The 20,720-nt window shown below is 50.9% G+C and overlaps 1 protein-coding gene and 1 long non-coding RNA gene across 2 annotated transcripts; both read left to right on the top strand.

Moving 5' to 3' along the window:
* Nucleotides 1–1,205: 1,205 nt before the first annotated feature.
* NR2F6 (nuclear receptor subfamily 2 group F member 6) lies at nucleotides 1,206–17,926 on the top strand (the record flags this gene model as incomplete). The annotated part of the gene is made up of 4 exons (XM_079328364.1): nucleotides 1,206–1,489; nucleotides 8,386–8,480; nucleotides 14,217–14,741; nucleotides 17,622–17,926. 4 exons carry the CDS (start codon nucleotides 1,206–1,208, stop codon nucleotides 17,894–17,896), a joined length of 1,179 nt encoding a protein of 392 aa, XP_079184490.1. The 3' UTR covers nucleotides 17,897–17,926.
* Nucleotides 17,927–19,080: 1,154 nt separating this feature from the next.
* On the top strand, nucleotides 19,081–20,451 carry LOC306813174. Its single transcript, XR_013776945.1, has 2 exons — nucleotides 19,081–19,502; nucleotides 19,549–20,451. It is a non-coding gene; the product is annotated as an uncharacterized lncRNA (long non-coding RNA).
* Nucleotides 20,452–20,720: the final 269 nt, after the last annotated feature.

Here is a 20,720-nt window from a genome sequence, read left to right as displayed (position 1 = left end):
TCTCCCCCTCTCTCCCCTCTCCCCCTCTCCCCATCCCCTCTCTCCCCGTTCCCCATCCCTCTGTCCCCTCTCCCCCGCTCCCCTGCCCCTCCGGCCGCTCCCGACACGCTCGGGGGGCGGCGGGGGCGGCTCCGGTGCGGGGCCGGGACCGGGGCAGGACCCGGGAGCGGAAGGGGAGGAGGCCGGGGAGGAGCATCCAGGGCGGCCACCGCGGCAGCGGCTGAACTTTGCTCTTTCACGGGAGGCGGGGAGAGCCCCGGGGCTCGGCGGAGCCGGTCCCGCCGCACCCGCAGCCGCACCGGCACCGGGCTGCGAGCGGCGGCGGGGCCCGGAGAGCGGCGAGGGCGAACCGGGGCAGCGCCGCCTCCTTCCTCCTCCTCCTCCTCTTCTCCTCCTCCTCCTCCTTGCAGCCGGTGCCGCGGAGCGCAGGAGCCACCGGGGGCGGGAGCGGCCCCGCATGCGGCCGGTGCCCGCGGGGGGATGCGCCGCGCCCCGGCCCCGCCGCCGCCGCCGCAAACTTTCCGCGGGGCCGTGAACCGGGAGGAGGAGGAGGAGGAGGAGAGCGGCGAATCCCTGAGGGGGCGACCCCAAAAAAAAAACCTAAAAAAGAAAAACTACCGCAAAAAGCGGCGCTTTTCATCTCCTGCGCCCCCCCCTCCCGCGCCATCCCTCACTCCTCACCCCGCCCCCAGCGGTTCCTCGGTAAAACTTACCGAACTCGGCGCGGGGAAGAACCGGGAGCAGAACCGGGAGGAGAACCGAGAGGAGGAGGAGGAAAAGAACCGGGAGAAACACCGGGAGAAGAACCGGGAGGAAGAGGAAAGGAACCGGGAAAAACACCGGGAGCAGAACCGGGAGAAGAACCAGGAGGAGGAGAAGAAGAAGCGGGAGAAGAAGAACCGGGGGAATTGGGAGCAGAACCGGGGGGAGCAGTAGCAGAACCGGGAGCCGAACCGGAGGAGTAGAAGAACCGGGAGCTGAACCGGGAGAAGTAGAAGAACCGAGAGAAACACTACGGGGAGCAGAACCGGGAGGAAAAGAAACACCGGGAGCAGCACCGGGAGGAAGAGGAGCTTCGGGAACAGAACCGGGGGCAGCACCGGGAGGAAGAGCAGCCCCGGGGGCAGCCCCGGGAGCAGCCCCGGGAGCAGCCCCGGGAGGCTCCGCTCCATGCGGCGCTGAGCCCCGCCGAGCCCCGCGGAGCCATGGCCATGGTGGCCGGCGCTTGGGGCGAACCGAACGGGGGCGGAGGCGGCGGCGGCGGCGGCCCCGGAGCCGGTGGCGGTGGCGGTGGCCCGGAGGAGGCGGCGTCCCCCGGTGGCGGCGGCAGCGACGCGGAGCACGGCGAGGAGGAGCGGCCCGGGGCCGGCGCGGACTGCGTGGTGTGCGGGGACAAATCCAGCGGGAAGCACTACGGGGTGTTCACCTGCGAGGGCTGCAAGAGCTTCTTCAAACGCAGCATCCGCAGGAACCTCAGCTACACCTGCAGGTGACAGCGGGGGGACAGCGGGGGGGACAGCGGGGGGACAGCGGGGGACAGCGAGGGGACAGCGGGGGACAGCGAGGGGACAGCGAGGGACAGCGGGGATGGGGGAAGCAGGGGGACACCGGGGCTGGTGTAGGGGGACACCCGGAGGGAGCACAGGGACACCCGGACGGAGCACAGGGACACCCGGTGGGAGCACAGGGACACCCGGGGGACACCCGGGGAAGGGGAACCGGGGGAATCTGTTGGGGATGAGTTGGGGTCTCAGTGTGGTGGTGCTGGGGTTGCCCCAGGACAAACCAGTGGATTCCAGTGCAGCACGAGGTTGACCCTCTACAAACCAGTGTCCATTCCCAGTGTCCATTCCCAGTGTCCATCCCCGGTGTCTATCCCCAGTGTCCATTCCCAGTGTTCCCAGTGTCCATTCCCAGTGTCCATTCCCAGTGTTCATCCCCAGTGTTTATCCCCAGTGTCCATTCCCAGTGTTCCCAGTGTCCATTCCTGCTGTCTGTCCATTCCCAGTGTCCATACCCAGTGTTCCCAGTGTCCATTCCCAGTGCCCATTGCCTGTGTCCATTCCCAGTGTCCATTCCCTGTGTCCATCCCCAATGTTCCCAGTGTCCATCCCCAGTGTTCCCAGTGTCCATTCCCAGTGTCCATTCCCAGTGTTCCCAGTGTCCATCCCCAGTGTTCCCAGTGTCCATCCCCAGTGTTCCCAGTGTCCATTCCTGGTGTCCATTCCCAGTGTCCATTCCCAGTGTCCATTCCCAGTGTTCCCAGTGTCCATTCCTGGTGTCCATTCCCAGTGCCCATTCCCAGTGTCCATTCCCAGTATTCCCAGTGCCCATTCCCAGTGTCCATTCCTGGTCCATTCCCAGTGTCCATGCCCAATGTTCCCAGTGTCCATTCCCAGTGTTCCCGTGCCCATTCCCAGTGTCCATTCCCAGTGTCCCCAGTGTCCATTCCCAGTGTCCCCAGTGTCCATTCCCAATGTTCCCAGTGTCCATTCCCAGTGTTCCCAGTGTCCATTCCCAGTGTTCCCGTGTCCATTCCCAGTGTCCATTCCCAGTGTTCCCAGTGTCCATTCCCAATGTTCCCAGTGTCCATTCCCAGTGTTCCCGTGCCCATTCCCAGTGTCCATTCCCAGTGTCCCCAGTGTCCATTCCCAGTGTCCATTCCCAGTGTCCCCAGTGTCCATTCCCAGTGTCCCCAGTGTCCATTTCCAGTGTCCATTCCCAGTGACTCACCCCGGGCATGGTCAGTATCCAGCGGGAGCTGCTGGAATATTGGGATCAGGGATCCAAGGGGTTAAAGGGATCCACATGGATATTGGGATCAGGGATCCCCTGGGATACTGGGAACCCCTGGAATACTGGGATCAGGGATCCAAGGGGATGATGAGATCCACTGGGATACCAGGTAAATACTGGGAACAGGGATCTGCAGGAATAACGGGATCCACTGGGATATTGGGATCAGGGATCCAGGTCAACATTGGGGCAGGGATCCTCTGGAATACTGGGATCAGGGATCCCAGAAGCAGAGATCCACTGGGATACTGGGAAACTGGGAGTGGGGATTCAGGGGAATACCGGGAGCAGGGATCCAGGGGAATAATGGGATCCACTGGGATATTGGGATCAGGGATCCAGGTCAATACAGGGGATAGGGATCCTTTGGAATACCAGGATCAGGGATCCCAGAAGCAGAGATCCACTGGGATACTGGGAAACTGGGAGTGGGGATTCAGGGGAATACCGGGAGCAGGGATCCAGGGGAATAATGGGATCCACTGGGATATTGGGATCAGGGATCCAGGTCAATACAGGGGATAGGGATCCTTTGGAATACCAGGATCAGGGATCCCAGAAGCAGAGATCCACTGGGATACGGGGATCAGGGATCCGGGGCAATAACAGGATCCGGGATATTGGGATCAGGGATCCCCTGGAATACTGGGGTCATGGAAGTGGAGATCCACCGGGATACTGGGAGCTGGGATAACAGGAACTGGGATCTGGGGAGACAACAGGATCTGGGATATTGGGATCAGGGATCCCCTGGGATACCAGGAGCAGGGATCTGGTGCAACACAGGGGATAGGGATCCTTTGGAATTCTGGGATCAGGGATAACAGAAGTGGAGATCCATTGGGATACCAGGAGCTGGGATCCTCTGGAATATGGGGAACAGGGATAATGGGAGCAGGGATCTGGGTCAGTACAAGGGTCAGGGATCCTCTGGAATAACGGGATCCAGAATCCAGGAGCAATCAGGGAACCCCTGGAATTCCAGGAGCAGGGATCTGGGGGGGGGGGGGGGGGGGGGGGGGGGGATAATGGGATCAGGGATCCTCTGGAATATCAGGAGCAGGGAGCTGCTGGAATTCTGGGATACTGAGGTCAGGGACTCTGAAATTCTGGAATCTGGGGCAATACCAGAAGTGGGAATTCCCTGGAATATCAGGAACTGCTGGAATTTTGGGATACCAGGAACAGGGATCCTCTGCAATTTTTGGGATCTAGGATCTGGGGGAATCCCAGGATCAAGAATTCTCTGGAATTCTGATATTTGGGAGCAGGAATCCCCTGGAATATCAGGAGCAGGGAGCCACTGGAATTCTGGGATCCAGGATCTTGGGATCAGGGATCCAGTGGGATTCTGGGATCAGGGATCCTCTGGAATTCTGATATTTGGGAGCAGGAATCCCCTGGAATATCAGGAGCAGGGAGCCACTGGAATTCTGGGATCCAGGATCTTGGGATCAGGGATCCAGTGGGATTCTGGGATCAGGGATCCTCTGGAATTCTGATATTTGGGAGCAGGAATCCCCTGGAATATCAGGAGTAGGGATCTTCTGGATTTTTTGGGAGAAAAGGATCAGGAATCATCCAGGAGCTGTGGGATCCTGACTGGAATCAACTCCCAGTCCTAAAATTATCCCAGATTTTTCCCAGATTAAAACTCCTGGATAATTCCCACCGTGGCTTTGGAATTTTGGGAAAAGCTCCCCCCCCAAAAAAAAAATTATCCTGGATTTTTTCCCAATGGATAAAATAATTTGGGTGACCCTGACTGTGGATCTGGAATTTTGGGAAAAGCTCCCAAAAATTATCCCGGATTTTTTCCAATGGATAAAAACACCTGGATAATTCCCACCGTGGCTTTGGAATTTTGGGATAAAATCCCAAAAATCCTGCCGGATTTTTCCCATCAGCCGAAACCCTCCTCCCAAAAAACCCCCCAAAAAACCAAAAAAAAACCTTCCCAAAAAAATCCCCTGCGGAGTTTTCCAATGGAAAAACGAGCTGGGGAATTCGGGAATCTCCGAAAGGCCCGGGCTGTGCTAATGACTTAATTAGGGCGGGTAATTAGCGGCAGCGATAATTAAAGGCACTTGGAATATGCAAATGAGCTCCGCCGGGGGCTCGCGGCCGCTTTTGGATTCCCGGAACAAAAGCGGGATCCCGGAGCTTTGTTCCTCTGGAAAAACCAAAAAATTCCCAAATCGATTCCCGGCTTTTGAAAATAAAAAAAAAAAAAAAAAAAAAAAGGAAAAAAAAACCCCTCTGGAATATCCCAAATCCCAAATCGATTCCCGGCTTTTTACCCGGGATAATTCCCAGCTTCTTTTCCCGATATTCCAAGGCTGTGATGGGAATTTTCCAGGTGTTTTTATCCATTGCAAAAAAATTCAGGATATATTTTGGAAACTTTTCCCAAATTCCAAATCCACAGTGGAATTAATCCAGGTTATTTTATCCACTGGAAAAATATCCAGAATAATTCCCAGGCCCTTTTCCCAATATTCCAAAACCATGAAGGGAATCATCCAGATATTTTTATCCGCTTTTAATCTATATTATTTTTATTTAAAATATTTTTGTGCATATTTTTAATCCAATTTTTATCCATATTTTAATCTGGGATAATTTTAGGGAGCTTTCCCCAAAATTCCAAGACTACGATGGGAATTATCCAGATATTTTTTATCCACTGGAAAAAAAATCTGGGATAATTTTTGGGATCTTTTCCTAAATTCCAAATCCACAGTGGAATTAGTTATTTATCTATTGGAAAAAAATCCAGGATAATTCCCAGGCCCTTTTCCCAATATTCCAAAACCATGGATAGAATCATCCAGATATTTTTATCCACTTTTGATCCATATTATTTTTATCCATTATAGCTTTATCCATATTTTTATCCATTTTAAAATCCAATTTTTATCCATATTTTTAATCCAATTTTTATCCATATTTTAATCCGGGAGGATTTTTGGCAGCTTTTCCCAAAATTCCAAGGCTGTGGTGGAATTATCCAGGTGTTTTTTATGCACTGATGAATTTTCCAAGGATCATTTGTCTCTTTTCTGGGGATCCAGGGTGGATGGAGTCGTCAGAGCCGCTCCGGGGATGTTGGGGATGAATTAATTCCGTGTTGGGATTCCGGAAAAATCCGTGTCGGGATTCCCGCGGCTGCAGCTGCAGGAGCTGGGCTCAATTCCCAAATCCTGCCCCAAATCCGGCCCCAATTCAATTCCCAAATCCAGCCCCAATTAAATTCCCAAATCCAGCCCCAAATCCTGCCCCAAATCCTGCCCCAAATCCTGCCCCAAATTCCCAAATCCAGCCCCAAATCCAGCCCCAAATCCTGCCCCGATTCAATTCCCAAATCCGGCCCCAAATCCTGCCCCAAATTCCCAAATCCTGCCCCAAATTCCCAAATCCGGCCCCAAATCCTGCCCCAAATCCTGCCCCAAATCCGGCCCCAATTCAATTCCCAAATCCTGCCCCAAATCCTGCCCCAAATCCAGCCCCAAATCCAGCCCCAAATCCGGCCCCAAATCCTGCCCCAAATTCCCAAATCCAGCCCCAAATCCAGCCCCAAATCCAGCCCCAAATCCAGCCCCAAATCCTGCCCCAATTCAATTCCCAAATCCGGCCCCAAATCCTGCCCCAAATTCCCAAATCCAGCCCCAAATCCTGCCCCAAATCCTGCCCCAAATCCTGCCCCAAATTCCCAAATCCAGCCCCAAATCCTGCCCCAAATTCCCAAATCCAGCCCCAAATCCGGCCCCAAATCTTGCCCCAAATCCTGCCCCAAATTCCCAAATCCTGCCCCAAATCCTGCCCCAAATTCCCAAGTCCGGCCCCAAATCCTGCCCCAAATCCGGCCCCAAATTCCCAAATCCTGCCCCAAATCCAGCCCCAAATCCTGCCCCCATTCCCAAATCCAGCCTCAGTTCCTAAATCCAGCCCCCAGTTCAATTCCAAATTCCAGCCCCAAATCCCAAATTCCAGCCCCAATTCCCAAAGTCCAGCCCCAATTCCCAAATCCAGCCTCAAACCCAGCCTCAATTTTCCAAACCCAAATTCCCAAATCCAACCCCAAATCCAAACCCAAATCCAAACCCAAATTCCCAAATCCAGCCCCAAATTCCCAAATCTTCCCCAAATCCCAAATCCTGCCCCAAATTCTGGCTGGGAAGGGAATTCCCACAGTGTCACCCCCCTGGAAATGGGATGGGGAGAATTCCATGGGGGAATGTGAGCCAGGGCCACTTCTCCAGGGATTTGGGAATTTTGGCAATTGGGGAATGAATCCAGGACCCCTTTTCCAGGGATTTGGTGAATTTTGGGATGAATCCATGAGCCAGGACCCTTTTCCAAGCTCAGAGGAATTTCAGGAATTCCATCCCTTTATCCCAAAATCCCACAGGATTTGGGCTCAGCGCTGCCTGAGCGATTTCAGCCCCGTAGGAAATTCCCAAAATTCCTTGGAATTCCTTGGAATTAAACCCCAAAAGCTTCTCCTTGATGGAAAATCCCATTCCCATAAAACCCCATAGGAAGGGAAGAATTTGGGAATGGGATCCATGATGGGGGGAACTCAGATTTCCAGAAATTTTGGGAATTCCATGAGGAATTTGGGAATGAGACCCATGATGGGAAAGGCTTTAAATTCCCAGGAGTTTTGGGAATTCTGGGAGGAATTTGGGAATGGCTTCCGTGATGGGGGAAGCTCAGATTTTTGGGAATTTTGGGATTTTCGTGAAGAATTTGGGAATGAGATCCATGATGGGAAAGGTCTTAAATTCCCAGGAATTTGGGGAATTTTGGGAATTCTGGGAGGAATTTGGGAATGGGATTCATGATGGGGGGAACTCAGATTTCCAGAAATTTTGGGAATTCCATGAGGAATTTGGGAATTGGATCAATGATGGGGGAGCTCAAATTTCCAGGAATTTCAGGAATTCTGGGAGGAATTTGGGAATGGCTTCCGTGATGGGGGAAGCTCAGATTTTTGGGAATTTTGGGATTTCCGTGAAGAATTTGGGAATGAGATCCATGATGGGAAAGGTCTTAAATTCCCAGGAATTTGGGGAATTTTGGGAAATCTGGGAGGAATTTGGGAATGGGATCCATGATGGGGGGAACTCAGATTTCCAGAAATTTTGGGAATTCCATGAGGAATTTGGGAATGAGATCCATGATGGGAAAGGTCTTAAATTCCCAGGAATTTTGGGAATTTTGGGAGGAATTTGGGAATGGGATCCATGATGGGAAAGGCTTTAAATTCCCAGGAATTTTGGGAATTTTGGGAGGAATTTGGGAATGGGATCCATGATGGGGGGAACTCAGATTTCCAGAAATTTTGGGAATTCCATGAGGAATTTGGGAATTGGATCAATGATGGGGGAGCTCAAATTTCCAGGAATTTCAGGAATTCTGGGAGGAATTTGGGAATGGGTTCCGTGATGGGGGAAGCTCAGATTTTTGGAAATTTTGGGATTTCCTTGAAGAATTTGGGAATGAGACCCATGATGGGAAAGGCTTTAAATTCCCAGGAGTTTTGGGAATTTTGGGAATTCCGTCTGATCCCGATGGTTCCCGCAGATCCAACCGGGATTGCCAGATCGACCAACACCACCGGAACCAGTGCCAGTACTGCCGCCTCAAGAAGTGCTTCCGGGTGGGAATGAGGAAGGAAGGTATGGAAAAAATTCCCAAAAATCCCCAGGAATCCAGAGAATCCCAGATTTTGGCAAAAATCCCGCTTTTTTCCCGCTTTTTTCCACTTTTTTCCCGCATTTTTCCGCTTTTTTCCCGCTTTTTTTCGACTTTTTCCCGCTTTTTTTCTGCTTTTTTGGGGGGAATTTTGGGGGATTTTCTTCTTTGGTTTGTTTGTTTGTTGTTTTGAGGATTTTATGGGATTTATTAGGGAATTTTGTGGGGAATTTTTGGGGGGATTTTTGAGTGGGTTTTTTTGAGGTTTTGGGGAGATTTTTTGGCAATTTTTGGAAGGGTTTTTTAATTTATTGGGGAATTTGGGGGGATTTTTTTTGGTTTTTGTTTTTGGGATGTGTTGGGGAGTGTTTTTATTTTTGAGGGATTTTTGGGGGGATTTTTTGGGCAACTTTTGGAGATTATGGAGGATTTTTTTCGGGGTGAAGATCCAGTAGGATCTGTTAGGGATCCAAGTGAAAATCCAGTAGGATTTTTGGATTGAGGATGCAAATCCAGTAGGATTTATTTGGGATCAAGATGAAGATCCAGTGGGACCCATTTAGGAAGGGGATGAATATTCAGTAGGATTTTTTGGGATCAGAATAAAAATCCAGTAGGATTTTTTGGGATGGAGATGAAACTCCAGTAGAATCAACATGGGATTGAGATGAAGATCCAGTAGGATTTTTTGGGTTTGGGATGAAAATCCAATACAATTTTCTGGGTTTTGGATGAAACTCCAGTAGGATCCATGTGAGATTGGGATGAAGATCCTGTAGGATCCTTGTAGGATTGGGATGAAGATCTTGTAGGATTCTTTGGGTTCAAGATGAAAATCCTGTAGGATTTTTTGCGATGGGGATGAAAATCGATCTGGATCCACATGGGATCAAGATAAAGATCCAGTTGGATTTTTTGGGATTGGGATGAAAATCCAGTTGGATTTTTCGGGTTCAGGGTGCAAATCCAGTAGGATTTTTTGTGATGGGGATGAAAATTGATCCGGATCCGCAAGGGATCAAAATGAAGATCCAGTAGGATCCATGTGAGATCGGGATGAAGATCCAGTAGGATTTTTTGGGTTCAGGATGAAGATCCAGTAGGATTTTGGGGCTCAGGGTGCAAATCCAGTGGGATTTTTTTCGATGGGGATGAAAATCCAACGAGATCTGCATGGGATTGAGATGAAGATCCAGTAGGATCCATTTGGGGTTGGGATGAGGATCCAGTAGGATCTGTGTAGAACTGGGATGAGGATCCTGTAGGATTCTTTCGGTTCAAGATGAAAATCCAGCTGGATTTTTTGCGACGGGGATGAAAACCGATCCAGATGCGCAAGGGATCGAGATGAAGATCCAGTTGGATTTTTTGGGTTCGGGATGAAGATCCAGTTGGATTTTTTGGGTTTAGGGTACAAATCCAATAGGATTTTTTTCGATGGAGATAGAAATCCAACAAGATCTACATGGGTTCTGGATGGAACTCCAGTAGGATCCTTGTAGGACTAGGATGAAAAATCCTGTAGGATCCATGTGAGATTGGGATGAAGATCCAGTAGGATTCTTTGGGTCCAAGATGAAAATCCAGTAGGATTTTTTGTGATGGGGATGAAAATTGATCCGGATCCGCAAGGGATCAAAATGAAGATCCAGTAGGATCCATGTGAGATCGGCATGAAGATCCAGTAGGATTTTTTGGGTTCAGGATGAAGATCCAGTAGGATTTTGGGGCTCAGGGTGCAAATCCAGTGGGATTTTTTTTGATGGGGATGAAAATCCAACAAGATCTGCATGGGATCGAGATGAAGATCCAGTAGGATCCATTTGGGGTTGGGATGAGGATCCAGTAGGATCTGTGTAGAACTGGGATGAGGATCCTGTAGGATTCTTTGGGTTCAAGATGAAAATCCAGCTGGATTTTTTGCGACGGGGATGAAAATCGATCCGGATGCGCAAGGGATCGAGATGAAGATCCAGTTGGATTTTTTGGGTTCGGGATGAAGATCCAGTTGGATTTTTTGGGTTTAGGGTACAAATCCAATAGGATTTTTTTCGATGGAGATAGAAATGCAACAAGATCTACATGGGTTCTGGATGGAACTCCAGTAGGATCCTTGTAGGACTAGGATGAAAAATCCTGTAGGATCCATGTGAGATTGGGATGAAGATCCAGTAGGATTCTTTGGGTCCAAGACGAAAATCCAGTAGGATTTTTTGCAATGGGGATGAAAATTGATCCGGATCCACAAGGGATAAAAATGAAGATCCAGTAGGATCCATGTGAGATCGGCATGAAGATCCAGTTGGATTTTTTGGGTTCAGGATGAAGATCCAGTAGGATTTTGGGGCTCAGGGTGCAAATCCAGTGGGATTTTTTTCGATGGGGATGAAAATCCAACAAGATCTGCATGGGATCGAGATGAAGATCCAGTAGGATCCATTTGGGGTTGGGATGAGGATCCAGTAGGATCTGTGTAGAACTGGGATGAGGATCCTGTAGGATTCTTTGGGTTCAAGATGAAAATCCAGCTGGATTTTTTGCGACGGGGATGAAAACCGATCCAGATGCGCAAGGGATCGAGATGAAGATCCAGTTGGATTTTTTGGGTTCAGGATGAAGATCCAGTTGGATTTTTTGGGTTTAGGGTACAAATCCAGTAGGATTTTTTTCGATGGAGATAGAAATCCAACAAGATCTACATGGGTTCTGGATGGAACTCCAGTAGGATCCTTGTAGGACTAGGATGAAAAATCCTGTAGGATCCATGTGAGATCGGGATGAAGATCCAGTAGGATTCTTTGGGTCCAAGATGAAAATCCAGTAGGATTTTTTGTGATGGGGATGAAAATTGATCCGGATCCGCAAGGGATCAAAATGAAGATCCAGTAGGATCCATGTGAGATCGGCATGAAGATCCAGTAGGATTTTTTGGGTTCAGGATGAAGATCCAGTAGGATTTTGGGGCTCAGGGTGCAAATCCAGTGGGATTTTTTTTGATGGGGATGAAAATCCAACAAGATCTGCATGGGATCGAGATGAAGATCCAGTAGGATCCATTTGGGGTTGGGATGAGGATCCAGTAGGATCTGTGTAGAACTGGGATGAGGATCCTGTAGGATTCTTTGGGTTCAAGATGAAAATCCAGCTGGATTTTTTGCGACGGGGATGAAAATCGATCCGGATGCGCAAGGGATCGAGATGAAGATCCAGTTGGATTTTTTGGGTTCGGGATGAAGATCCAGTTGGATTTTTTGGGTTTAGGGTACAAATCCAATAGGATTTTTTTCGATGGAGATAGAAATGCAACAAGATCTACATGGGTTCTGGATGGAACTCCAGTAGGATCCTTGTAGGACTAGGATGAAAAATCCTGTAGGATCCATGTGAGATTGGTATGAAGATCCAGTAGGATTCTTTGGGTCCAAGACGAAAATCCAGTAGGATTTTTTGCAATGGGGATGAAAATTGATCCGGATCCACAAGGGATAAAAATGAAGATCCAGTAGGATCCATGTGAGATCGGCATGAAGATCCAGTTGGATTTTTTGGGTTCAGGATGAAGATCCAGTAGGATTTTGGGGCTCAGGGTGCAAATCCAGTGGGATTTTTTTCGATGGGGATGAAAATCCAACAAGATCTGCATGGGATCGAGATGAAGATCCAGTAGGATCCATTTGGGGTTGGGATGAGGATCCAGTAGGATCTGTGTAGAACTGGGATGAGGATCCTGTAGGATTCTTTGGGTTCAAGATGAAAATCCAGCTGGATTTTTTGCGACGGGGATGAAAACCGATCCAGATGCGCAAGGGATCGAGATGAAGATCCAGTTGGATTTTTTGGGTTCAGGATGAAGATCCAGTTGGATTTTTTGGGGTTTAGGGTACAAATCCAGTAGGATTTTTTTCGATGGAGATAGAAATCCAACAAGATCTACATGGGTTCTGGATGGAACTCCAGTAGGATCCTTGTAGGACTAGGATGAAAAATCCTGTAGGATCCATGTGAGATTGGGATGAAGATCCAGTAGGATTCTTTGGGTCCAAGATGAAAATCCAGTAGGATTTTTTGCAATGGGGATGAAAATTGATCCGGATCCGCAAGGGATAAAAATGAAGATCCAGTAGGATCCATGTGAGATTGGGATGAAGATCCAGTAGGATTCTTTGGATCCAAGACGAAAATCCAGTAGGATTTTTTGCAATGGGGATGAAAATTGATCCGGATCCACAAGGGATAAAAATGAAGATCCAGTATGATCCATGTGAGATTGGGATGAAGATCTAGTAGGATTCTTTGGGTCCAAGATGAAAATCCAGTAGGATTTTTTGCAATGGGGATGAAAATTGATCCGGATCCGCAAGGGATCAAAATGAAGATCCAGTAGGATCCATGTGAGATCGGGATGAAGATCCAGTAGGATTTTTTGGGTTCAGGATGAAGATCCAGTAGGATTTTGGGGCTCAGGGTGCAAATCCAGTGGGATTTTTTTCGATGGGGATGAAAATCCAACAAGATCAGTATGGGATCAAGACAAAGATCCGGTAGGATCCATTTGGGGTTGGAATGAAAACCCAGTAGGGTTTTTTATCTTCGGGGTGTGAATCCAGTAGGATATTCTTGGTTCAGCATGAAATCCTCTCTCCTCAGCCGTCCAACGGGGCCGAATCCCCCCCAGCCACTCCAGCAGCAGCCCCAACCCCCTCCCCAACCCCGAGTTCTTCAACGGGCAGCCCGTGTCGGAGCTGTCGGAACCCAGAAACGCTCCCTGGGGTCGGGATGGAAATCCTGTGGGATCCTTCTAGGACTGGGATGAGGATCCAGTAGGATCCTTGTGACATTGGGATGAATATCCAGTAGGATTCTTTCGGTTCAAGATGAAAATCCAGCTGGATTTTCTGTGATGGGGATGACAACCGATCCGGATTCGCAAGGGATCGAGATGAAGATCCAGTTGGATTTTTTGGGTTCGGGATGAAGATCCAGTTGGATTTTTTGGGTTTAGGGTACAAATCCAGTAGGATTTTTTTCGATGGGGATGAAAATCCAACAAGATCAGTATGGGATCAAGACAAAGATCCGGTAGGATCCATTTGGGGTTGGGATGAAAACCCAGTAGGGTTTTTTATCTTCGGGGTGTGAATCCAGTAGGATATTCTTGGTTCAGCATGAAATCCTCTCTCCTCAGCCGTCCAACGGGGCCGAATCCCCCCCAGCCACTCCAGCAGCAGCCCCAACCCCCTCCCCAACCCCGAGTTCTTCAACGGGCAGCCCGTGTCGGAGCTGTCGGAACCCAGAAACGCTCCCTGGGGTCGGGATGGAAATCCTGTGGGATCCTTGGATTGGGATGAGGATCCAGTAGGATCCTTGTGACATTGGGATGAATATCCAGTAGGATTCTTTCGGTTCAAGATGAAAATCCAGCTGGATTTTTTGCGACGGGGATGAAAATCGATCCGGATTCGCAAGGGATCGAGATGAAGATCCAGTTGGATTTTTTGGGTTCGGGATGAAGATCCAGTTGGATTTTTTGGGTTTAGGGTACAAATCCAGTAGGATTTTTTTCAATGGGGATGAAAATCCAACAAGATCAGTATGGGATCAAGACAAAGATCCGGTAGGATCCATTTGGGGTTGGGATGAAAACCCAGTAGGGTTTTTTATCTTCGGGGTGCGAATCCAGTAGGATATTCTTGGTTCAGCATGAAATCCTCTCTCCTCAGCCGTCCAACGGGGCCGAATCCCCCCCAGCCACTCCAGCAGCAGCCCCAACCCCCTCCCCAACCCCGAGTTCTTCAACGGGCAGCCCGTGTCGGAGCTGATCTCGCAGCTGCTGCGCGCCGAGCCCTACCCGGCGGCGCGCTACGGCTCGCAGTACGCGCAGCACGGCAGCGTCATGGGCATCGACAACATCTGCGAGCTGGCCGCCCGCCTGCTCTTCAGCACCGTGGAGTGGGCCCGCAACATCCCCTTCTTCCCCGAGCTGCCCGTGTCGGACCAGGTGGCGCTGCTGCGGCTGAGCTGGAGCGAGCTGTTCGTGCTGAACGCGGCGCAGTCGGCGCTGCCGCTGCACATGGCACCGCTGCTGGCCGCCGCCGGATTCCACGCCGCGCCCATGGCCGCCGACAGGGTGGTGGCTTTCATGGACCAGATCCGCGTCTTCCAGGAGCAGGTGGACAAGCTCAACCGCCTGCAGGTGGACTCGGCCGAGTACAGCTGCCTCAAGGCCATCGCGCTCTTCACGCCGGGTATGGGAGTGGGGTTTGGGGAGGGGGGATTGGGGTGGGGAGGGAAGGGTTTGGTGGGGTTTGATGGGGGTTTGGGGTGAGGAGGGAAGGGTTTTGTGGGGTTTGTTGGGGGTTTGGGGTGAGGAGGGAAGGGTTTTGTGGGATGTTTTGGGGGTTTGGGGTGAGGAGGGAAGGGTTTGGTGGGGTTTGTTGGGGGTTTGGGGTGAGGAGGGAAGGGTTTGGTGGGATGTTTTGGGGCTTTGGGGTGAGGAGGGAAGGGTTTTGTGGGGTTTGGGGAGGGGGATTGGGGTGAGGAGGGAAGGGCTTTTTGGGGTATTTGGAACTGAATAGGCAGAGGTTGTCCCAGGTTTTTCCTGAAGTTCGGGGTGGTTGGGTGAGGAGGGAAGGGTTTTGTGGGGTTTGTTGGGGGTTTGGGGTGAGGAGGGAAGGGTTTTGTGGGGTTTTTTGGGAGTTTTGGGGTGAGAAGGGAAGGGTTTTGTGGGGCTTATTGGGGGTTTGGTATTGGATAGGCAGAGGTTGTCCCAGGTTTTTCCTGAAGTTTGAGGTGGTTGGGTGAGGAGGGAAGGGTTTTGTGGGTTGTTTTGGGGGTTTGGGGTGGGGAGGGAAGGGTTTTGTGGGGTTTGTTGGGGGTTTGGGGTTTGGGTTTGAATAGGAAGAGGTTGTCCCAAGTTTTTCCCAAAATTTGGGGTGGTTGGGTGAGGAGGGAAGGGTTTGGTGGGGTTTGTTGGGGGTTTGGGGTGAGGAGGGAAGGGTTTGGTGGGGTTTGTTGGGGGTTTGGGGTGAGTAGGGAAGGGTTTTGTGGGGTTTGTTGGGGGTTTGGGGTGAGGAGGGAAGGGCTTTGTGGGGTTTGGGATTGAATAGGGAGAGCTTGTCCTGGGTTTTGAGGTTTTGGCATTGAATAGGCAGAGGTTGTCCCAGGTTTTTCCTGAAGTTTGAGGTGGTTGGGTGAGGAGGGAAGGGTTTTGTGGGGTTTTTTGGGAGGTTTAGGGTGAGGAGGGAAGGGTTTTGTGGGGTTTGGGGAGGGGGATTGGGGTGAGGAGGGAAGGGCTTTTTGGGGTATTTGGGATTGAATAGGCAGAGGTTGTCCCAGGTTTTTCCTGAAGTTCGGGGTGGTTGGGTGAGGAGGGAAGGGTTTTGTGGGTTTTTTTTGGGAGGTTTAGGGTGAGGAGGGAAGGGTTTTGTGGGGTTTGTTGGGGGTTTGGGGTGGGGAGGGAAGGGTTTTGTGGGGTTTGTTGGGAGTTTGGGGTGAGGAGGGAAGGGTTTTGTGGGGTTTGTTGGGGGTTTGGGGTGGAGAGGGAAGGGTTTTGTGGGGTTTGTTGGGGGTTTGGGGTGGGGAGGGAAGGGTTTTGTGGGGTTTGTTGGGGGTTTGGGGTGAGGAGGGAAGGGTTTTGTGGGGTTTGTTGGGGGTTTGGGGTGAGGAGGGAAGGGTTTTGTGGGATGTTTTGGGGGTTTGGGGTGAGGAGGGAAGGGTTTTGTGGGGTTTTTTGGGAGGTTTAGGGTGAGGAGGGAAGGGTTTTGTGGGGTTTGTTGGGGGTTTGGGGTTTGGGTTTGAATAGGAAGAGGTTGTCCCAAGTTTTTCCCAAAATTTGGGGTGGTTGGGTGAGGAGGGAAGGGTTTTGTGGGGTTTGTTGGGGGTTTGGGATTGAATAGGGAGAGCTTGTCCTGGGTTTTGAGGTTTTGGCATTGAATAGGGAGAGGTTGTCCCAGGTTTTTCCCGAAGTCTGGGGGTTTTAGGATGAGGGAAGGGTTTTGTGGGTTTGGGATTGATGAGGGGAGGGTTTTTTGGGGTGTTTGGGGGAGGACGGAAGGGGCTTTTGGGGGGGTTTGGGGGGTTTTGGCTGAGGGATTAAGGGTTATGTGGGTTTAGTTTTTTCCCCCATAAATCCCCAGCCATTCCCTATACATTTTGGGACATTCCCTATCAATTTTAGGACATTTCCTTATCAATTTTAGGACATTCCAAATAGATTTTACCCTCTCCCCTAACCCCCCTGTCCCCCCCAGACGCCTGTGGGCTGTTGGACATGGTGCACGTGGAGGGACAGCCACTATAAATTTTGGGATATCCCCTATAAATCCCGATCCATCCCCTATAAATCCCGATCCATTCCCTATCAATGTTGGGACATTCCCCTATCAATGTTGGGACATTCCCAGTCTATTTTACCCCCTGTGTCTCCCCAGACGCCTGCGGGCTGTCGGACGCGGCGCACGTGGAGGGACATTCCCTATAAATCCCGATCCATCCCCTATAAATCCCGATCCATTCCCTATAATCCCCGAGCCATTCCCTATAAATTTCAGGACATTCCCCTATAAATGTTGGGACATTCCCAGTCTATTTTACCCCCTCTTTCCCCCCAGACGCCTGCGGGCTGTCGGACACGGCGCACGTGGAGGGACATTCCCTATAAATCCCGAGCCATCCCCTATAAATCCCGATCCATCCCCTATAAATCCCGATCCATCCCCTATAAATCCCGATCCATTCCCTATAAATCCCGATCCATTCCCTATCAATGTTGGGACATTCCCCTATCAATGTTGGGACATTCCCAGTCTATTTCACCCCCTCTGTCCCCCCAGACGCCTGCGGGCTGTCGGACACGGCGCACGTGGAGGCACATCCCCTATAAATCCCGATCCATCCCCTATCAATCCCGATCCATCCCCTATAATCCCAAGCTATTCCCTATCAATGTTGGGACATTCCCAGTCTATTTCACCCCCTCTGTCCCCCCAGACGCCTGCGGGCTGTCGGATGCGGCGCACGTGGAGGGACATTCCCTATCAATCCCGATCCATCCCCTATAATCCCAAGCTATTCCCTATCAATGTTGGGACATTCCCAGTCTATTTCATCCCCTGTGTCCCCCCCAGACGCCTGCGGGCTGTCGGACGCGGCGCACGTGGAGGCTCTGCAGGAGAAGGCGCAGGTGGCTCTGACCGAGTACGAGCGCTCGCAGTTCCCGGCGCAGCCGCAGCGCTTCGGGCGGCTCCTGCTGCGGCTGCCGGCGCTGCGCGCCGTGCCCGCCTCGCTCATCTCCCAGCTCTTCTTCATGCGCCTGGTGGGCAAAACGCCCATCGAGACCCTGATCCGGGACATGCTGCTGTCCGGCAGCACCTTCAACTGGCCCTACGGCGCCGGGCAGTAGGGAGAGAGGGAGGGAGGGGATGGATGGGACGGGCGGGGATGGCGCTGGGAGCGGCGGAGTGGGACTGGCCTGGAATGGGAGTGGGAATGGCCTGGAACGGAACTGGGAATGGCCTGGAACGGAACTGGGAATGGCCAGAGACTGGAGTGGGAATGGCCAGAGACTGGAGTGGGAATGGCCTGGAACGGGAGTGGGAATGGCCAGAGACTGGAGTGGGAATGGCCAGAGACTGGAGTGGGACTGGCCTGGAACGGGAGTGGGAATGGCCAGAGACTGGAGTGGGAATGGCCTGGAATGGGACTGGGAATGGCCAGAGACTGGAGTGGGACTGGGAATGGCCTGGAACGGGACTGGGAATGGCCAGAGACTGGAGTGGGACTGGGAATGGCCTGGAACGGGACTGGGAATGGCCAGAGACTGGAGTGGGACTGGCCTGGAACAGGACTGGGAATGGCCAGAGACTGGAGTGGGACTGGCCTGGAACGGGACTGGGAATGGCCTGGAACAGGACTGGGAATGGCCAGAGACTGGAGTGGGAATAGCCAGAGACTGGATTTGGACTGGCCAGAAATTGGATTGGGAATGGCCAGAAACTGGAGTGGGAATGGCCAGAGACTGGAGTGGGAATGGCCAGAGACTGGATTTGGACTGGCCAGAAATTGGTTTGGGAATGGCCAGAAACTGGAGTGGGAATGGCCAAAATGTCAGATTGGGACTGGCCAAAAAACCACGTTGGGAATTGGCCAAAAACCAGATTGGGACTGGCCAGAAACAAAACTGGATTGGGATTGGCCAAAAATCTGGATTGGGACTGGCCAAAATGTCAGATTGGGACTGGCCAAAAATCTGGATTGGGAATTGGTCAAAAACCGGATTGGGAATTGGCCGAAATGTCAGATCGGGAATTGGCCAAAAAAACATATTGGGAATTGGCCAAAAATCTGGATTGGGAATAGCATCAGGAATGCCGGACTGGGACTAGCCAAACTGGATTGGGACTGGCCAAAATGTCAGATTGAGAATTGGCCAAAAAACCAGACTGGGAATAGCACCAGGAATGCCGGATTGGGAATTGGCCAAAATGCCAGATTGGGAATGCCGAACTGGGAATAGCTCCATGAACACCGGATTGGGAACAGCACTGGGAATGGTGCTGGGATGCCAGACTGGGAATTGCACCAAGAATGGGAAGAGCACCAGGAATGCCAGATCAGGAATTGGCCAAAACACCAGACAGAACACCGGAACAGCGCCGGGAATGCCGGATGGGAATTTGCCAGAATTCCGGGTTGGGAATTTGCCAGAATTCCAGATTGGGAATTGGCCGGATCACCAGCGGAGCTGCCAGAACAAGGCTGAGCCCTCAGGGCTGTGACTGGATGGGTTTGGGGTTGTTACCAAAAATTTTGGGGTCCCGTCATTGTCCCGAAAAGTTTTGGGGTTCTGGCATTGTCACCGGAATTGGAGGGGTTCCAGCACTGTCACCAAGAGACTTGGGGTCATGTTGTCCCCAAAAGACATCCCAATGTTGTCCCAAAAAGTTTTGGGGTCCCAGCTTTGTCACCAAAAGATTTGGGGTCCTGAGGTTGTTCCAAAAAGTTTTGGGGTTCTGCTGTTGTTCCCAAAAGAGGTCCCAGTGTTGCCCTAAAAAGTTCCAGCTTTGTCACCAAAAGGTTTTGGGGTCCTGGCGTTGTCACCAAAGGTTTTGAGGTCCCAGTGTTGTCCCCAGAAAAGGTCCCAATGTTGTCCCAAGAAGTTTTGGGGTCCTGGTGTTCTCCCCAAAATTTTGGGGTCCTGACATTTTCCCCAAAGGTTTTGGGCTCCAAAGATTGTCCCCAAAGGTTTTGGGGTCCTGGTGTTGTCCCCAAGGGTGGAGGGGACACCCAAGGGTCACAGAGCCCCCCCAGGACTGTCCCCCCCCAGCTGGCACCAGGATTTTGGGATTTGGGATTTCAGGATTTTGGGATTTCAGGATTTTGGGATTTCAGGATTCCAGGACGATCCCGACCAATGGAATCCTCTCTCTGCCATATAAACCCGTTAATTAATTAATGAATGCCAATTAAAGACATTTCCTACAGCCCTGGAGGTCTGGAATGAGCCAGGATTTGGGATTTCAGGATTTTGGGATTTCAGGATTTTGGGGTTTCAGGATGATCCCAGCTGATGGAATCCTCACTCTGCCATATAAACCCGGTAATTAACGCTAATTAAAGACATTTCCTACAAGCCCAGTGGTCTGAAATGAACCAGGATTTGGGGATTTTGGGATTTCAGGATTTAGGATTTCAGGATTTGGGATTCTGGGAGAATTCCAACCAATGGAATTCTTGCTTTGCCATATAAACCCATTAATTAATTAATTAACATCAATTAAAGACATTTCCTACAACCCCAAGGGTCTGAAATGAACCAGGATTTGGGATTTTGGGATTTCAGGATTTTGGGATTTCAGGATTTGGGATTCCAGGACAATCCCAACCAATGGAATCCTCGCTCTGCCATATAAACCCATTAATTAATTAATTAATGCCAATTAAAGACATTTCCTACAACCCCAAGGGTCTGGATTTGGGATCTGGCAGAAAAATTAAAATTGGGGACATCAAACCCACCCCAAAAATAGGGAATGTGCCATAAAATCCCTAAAATCAGGATTTGGGATTTTCCTTTCCCAAGGTTGAGGGATTTGGGGTTTCCCCTTCCAAAATTGGGTGGATTTTGGGGTTTTTCCCCTTTCCATAACTGAGGGGAATTTGGGATTTCTCTCCCAAATTTGAGAGAATTTGGGATTTCCTTTCTCAAGGTTGAGGGATTTGGGATT

Source organism: Erithacus rubecula (genome assembly GCF_903797595.1).
Source record: "Erithacus rubecula genome assembly, chromosome: 28".
In the NCBI taxonomy this organism is placed as follows: domain Eukaryota; kingdom Metazoa; phylum Chordata; class Aves; order Passeriformes; family Muscicapidae; genus Erithacus; species Erithacus rubecula.
Note: the sequence above shows the minus strand (reverse complement) of the source record. Positions and strands in the feature narration are given on the sequence as shown.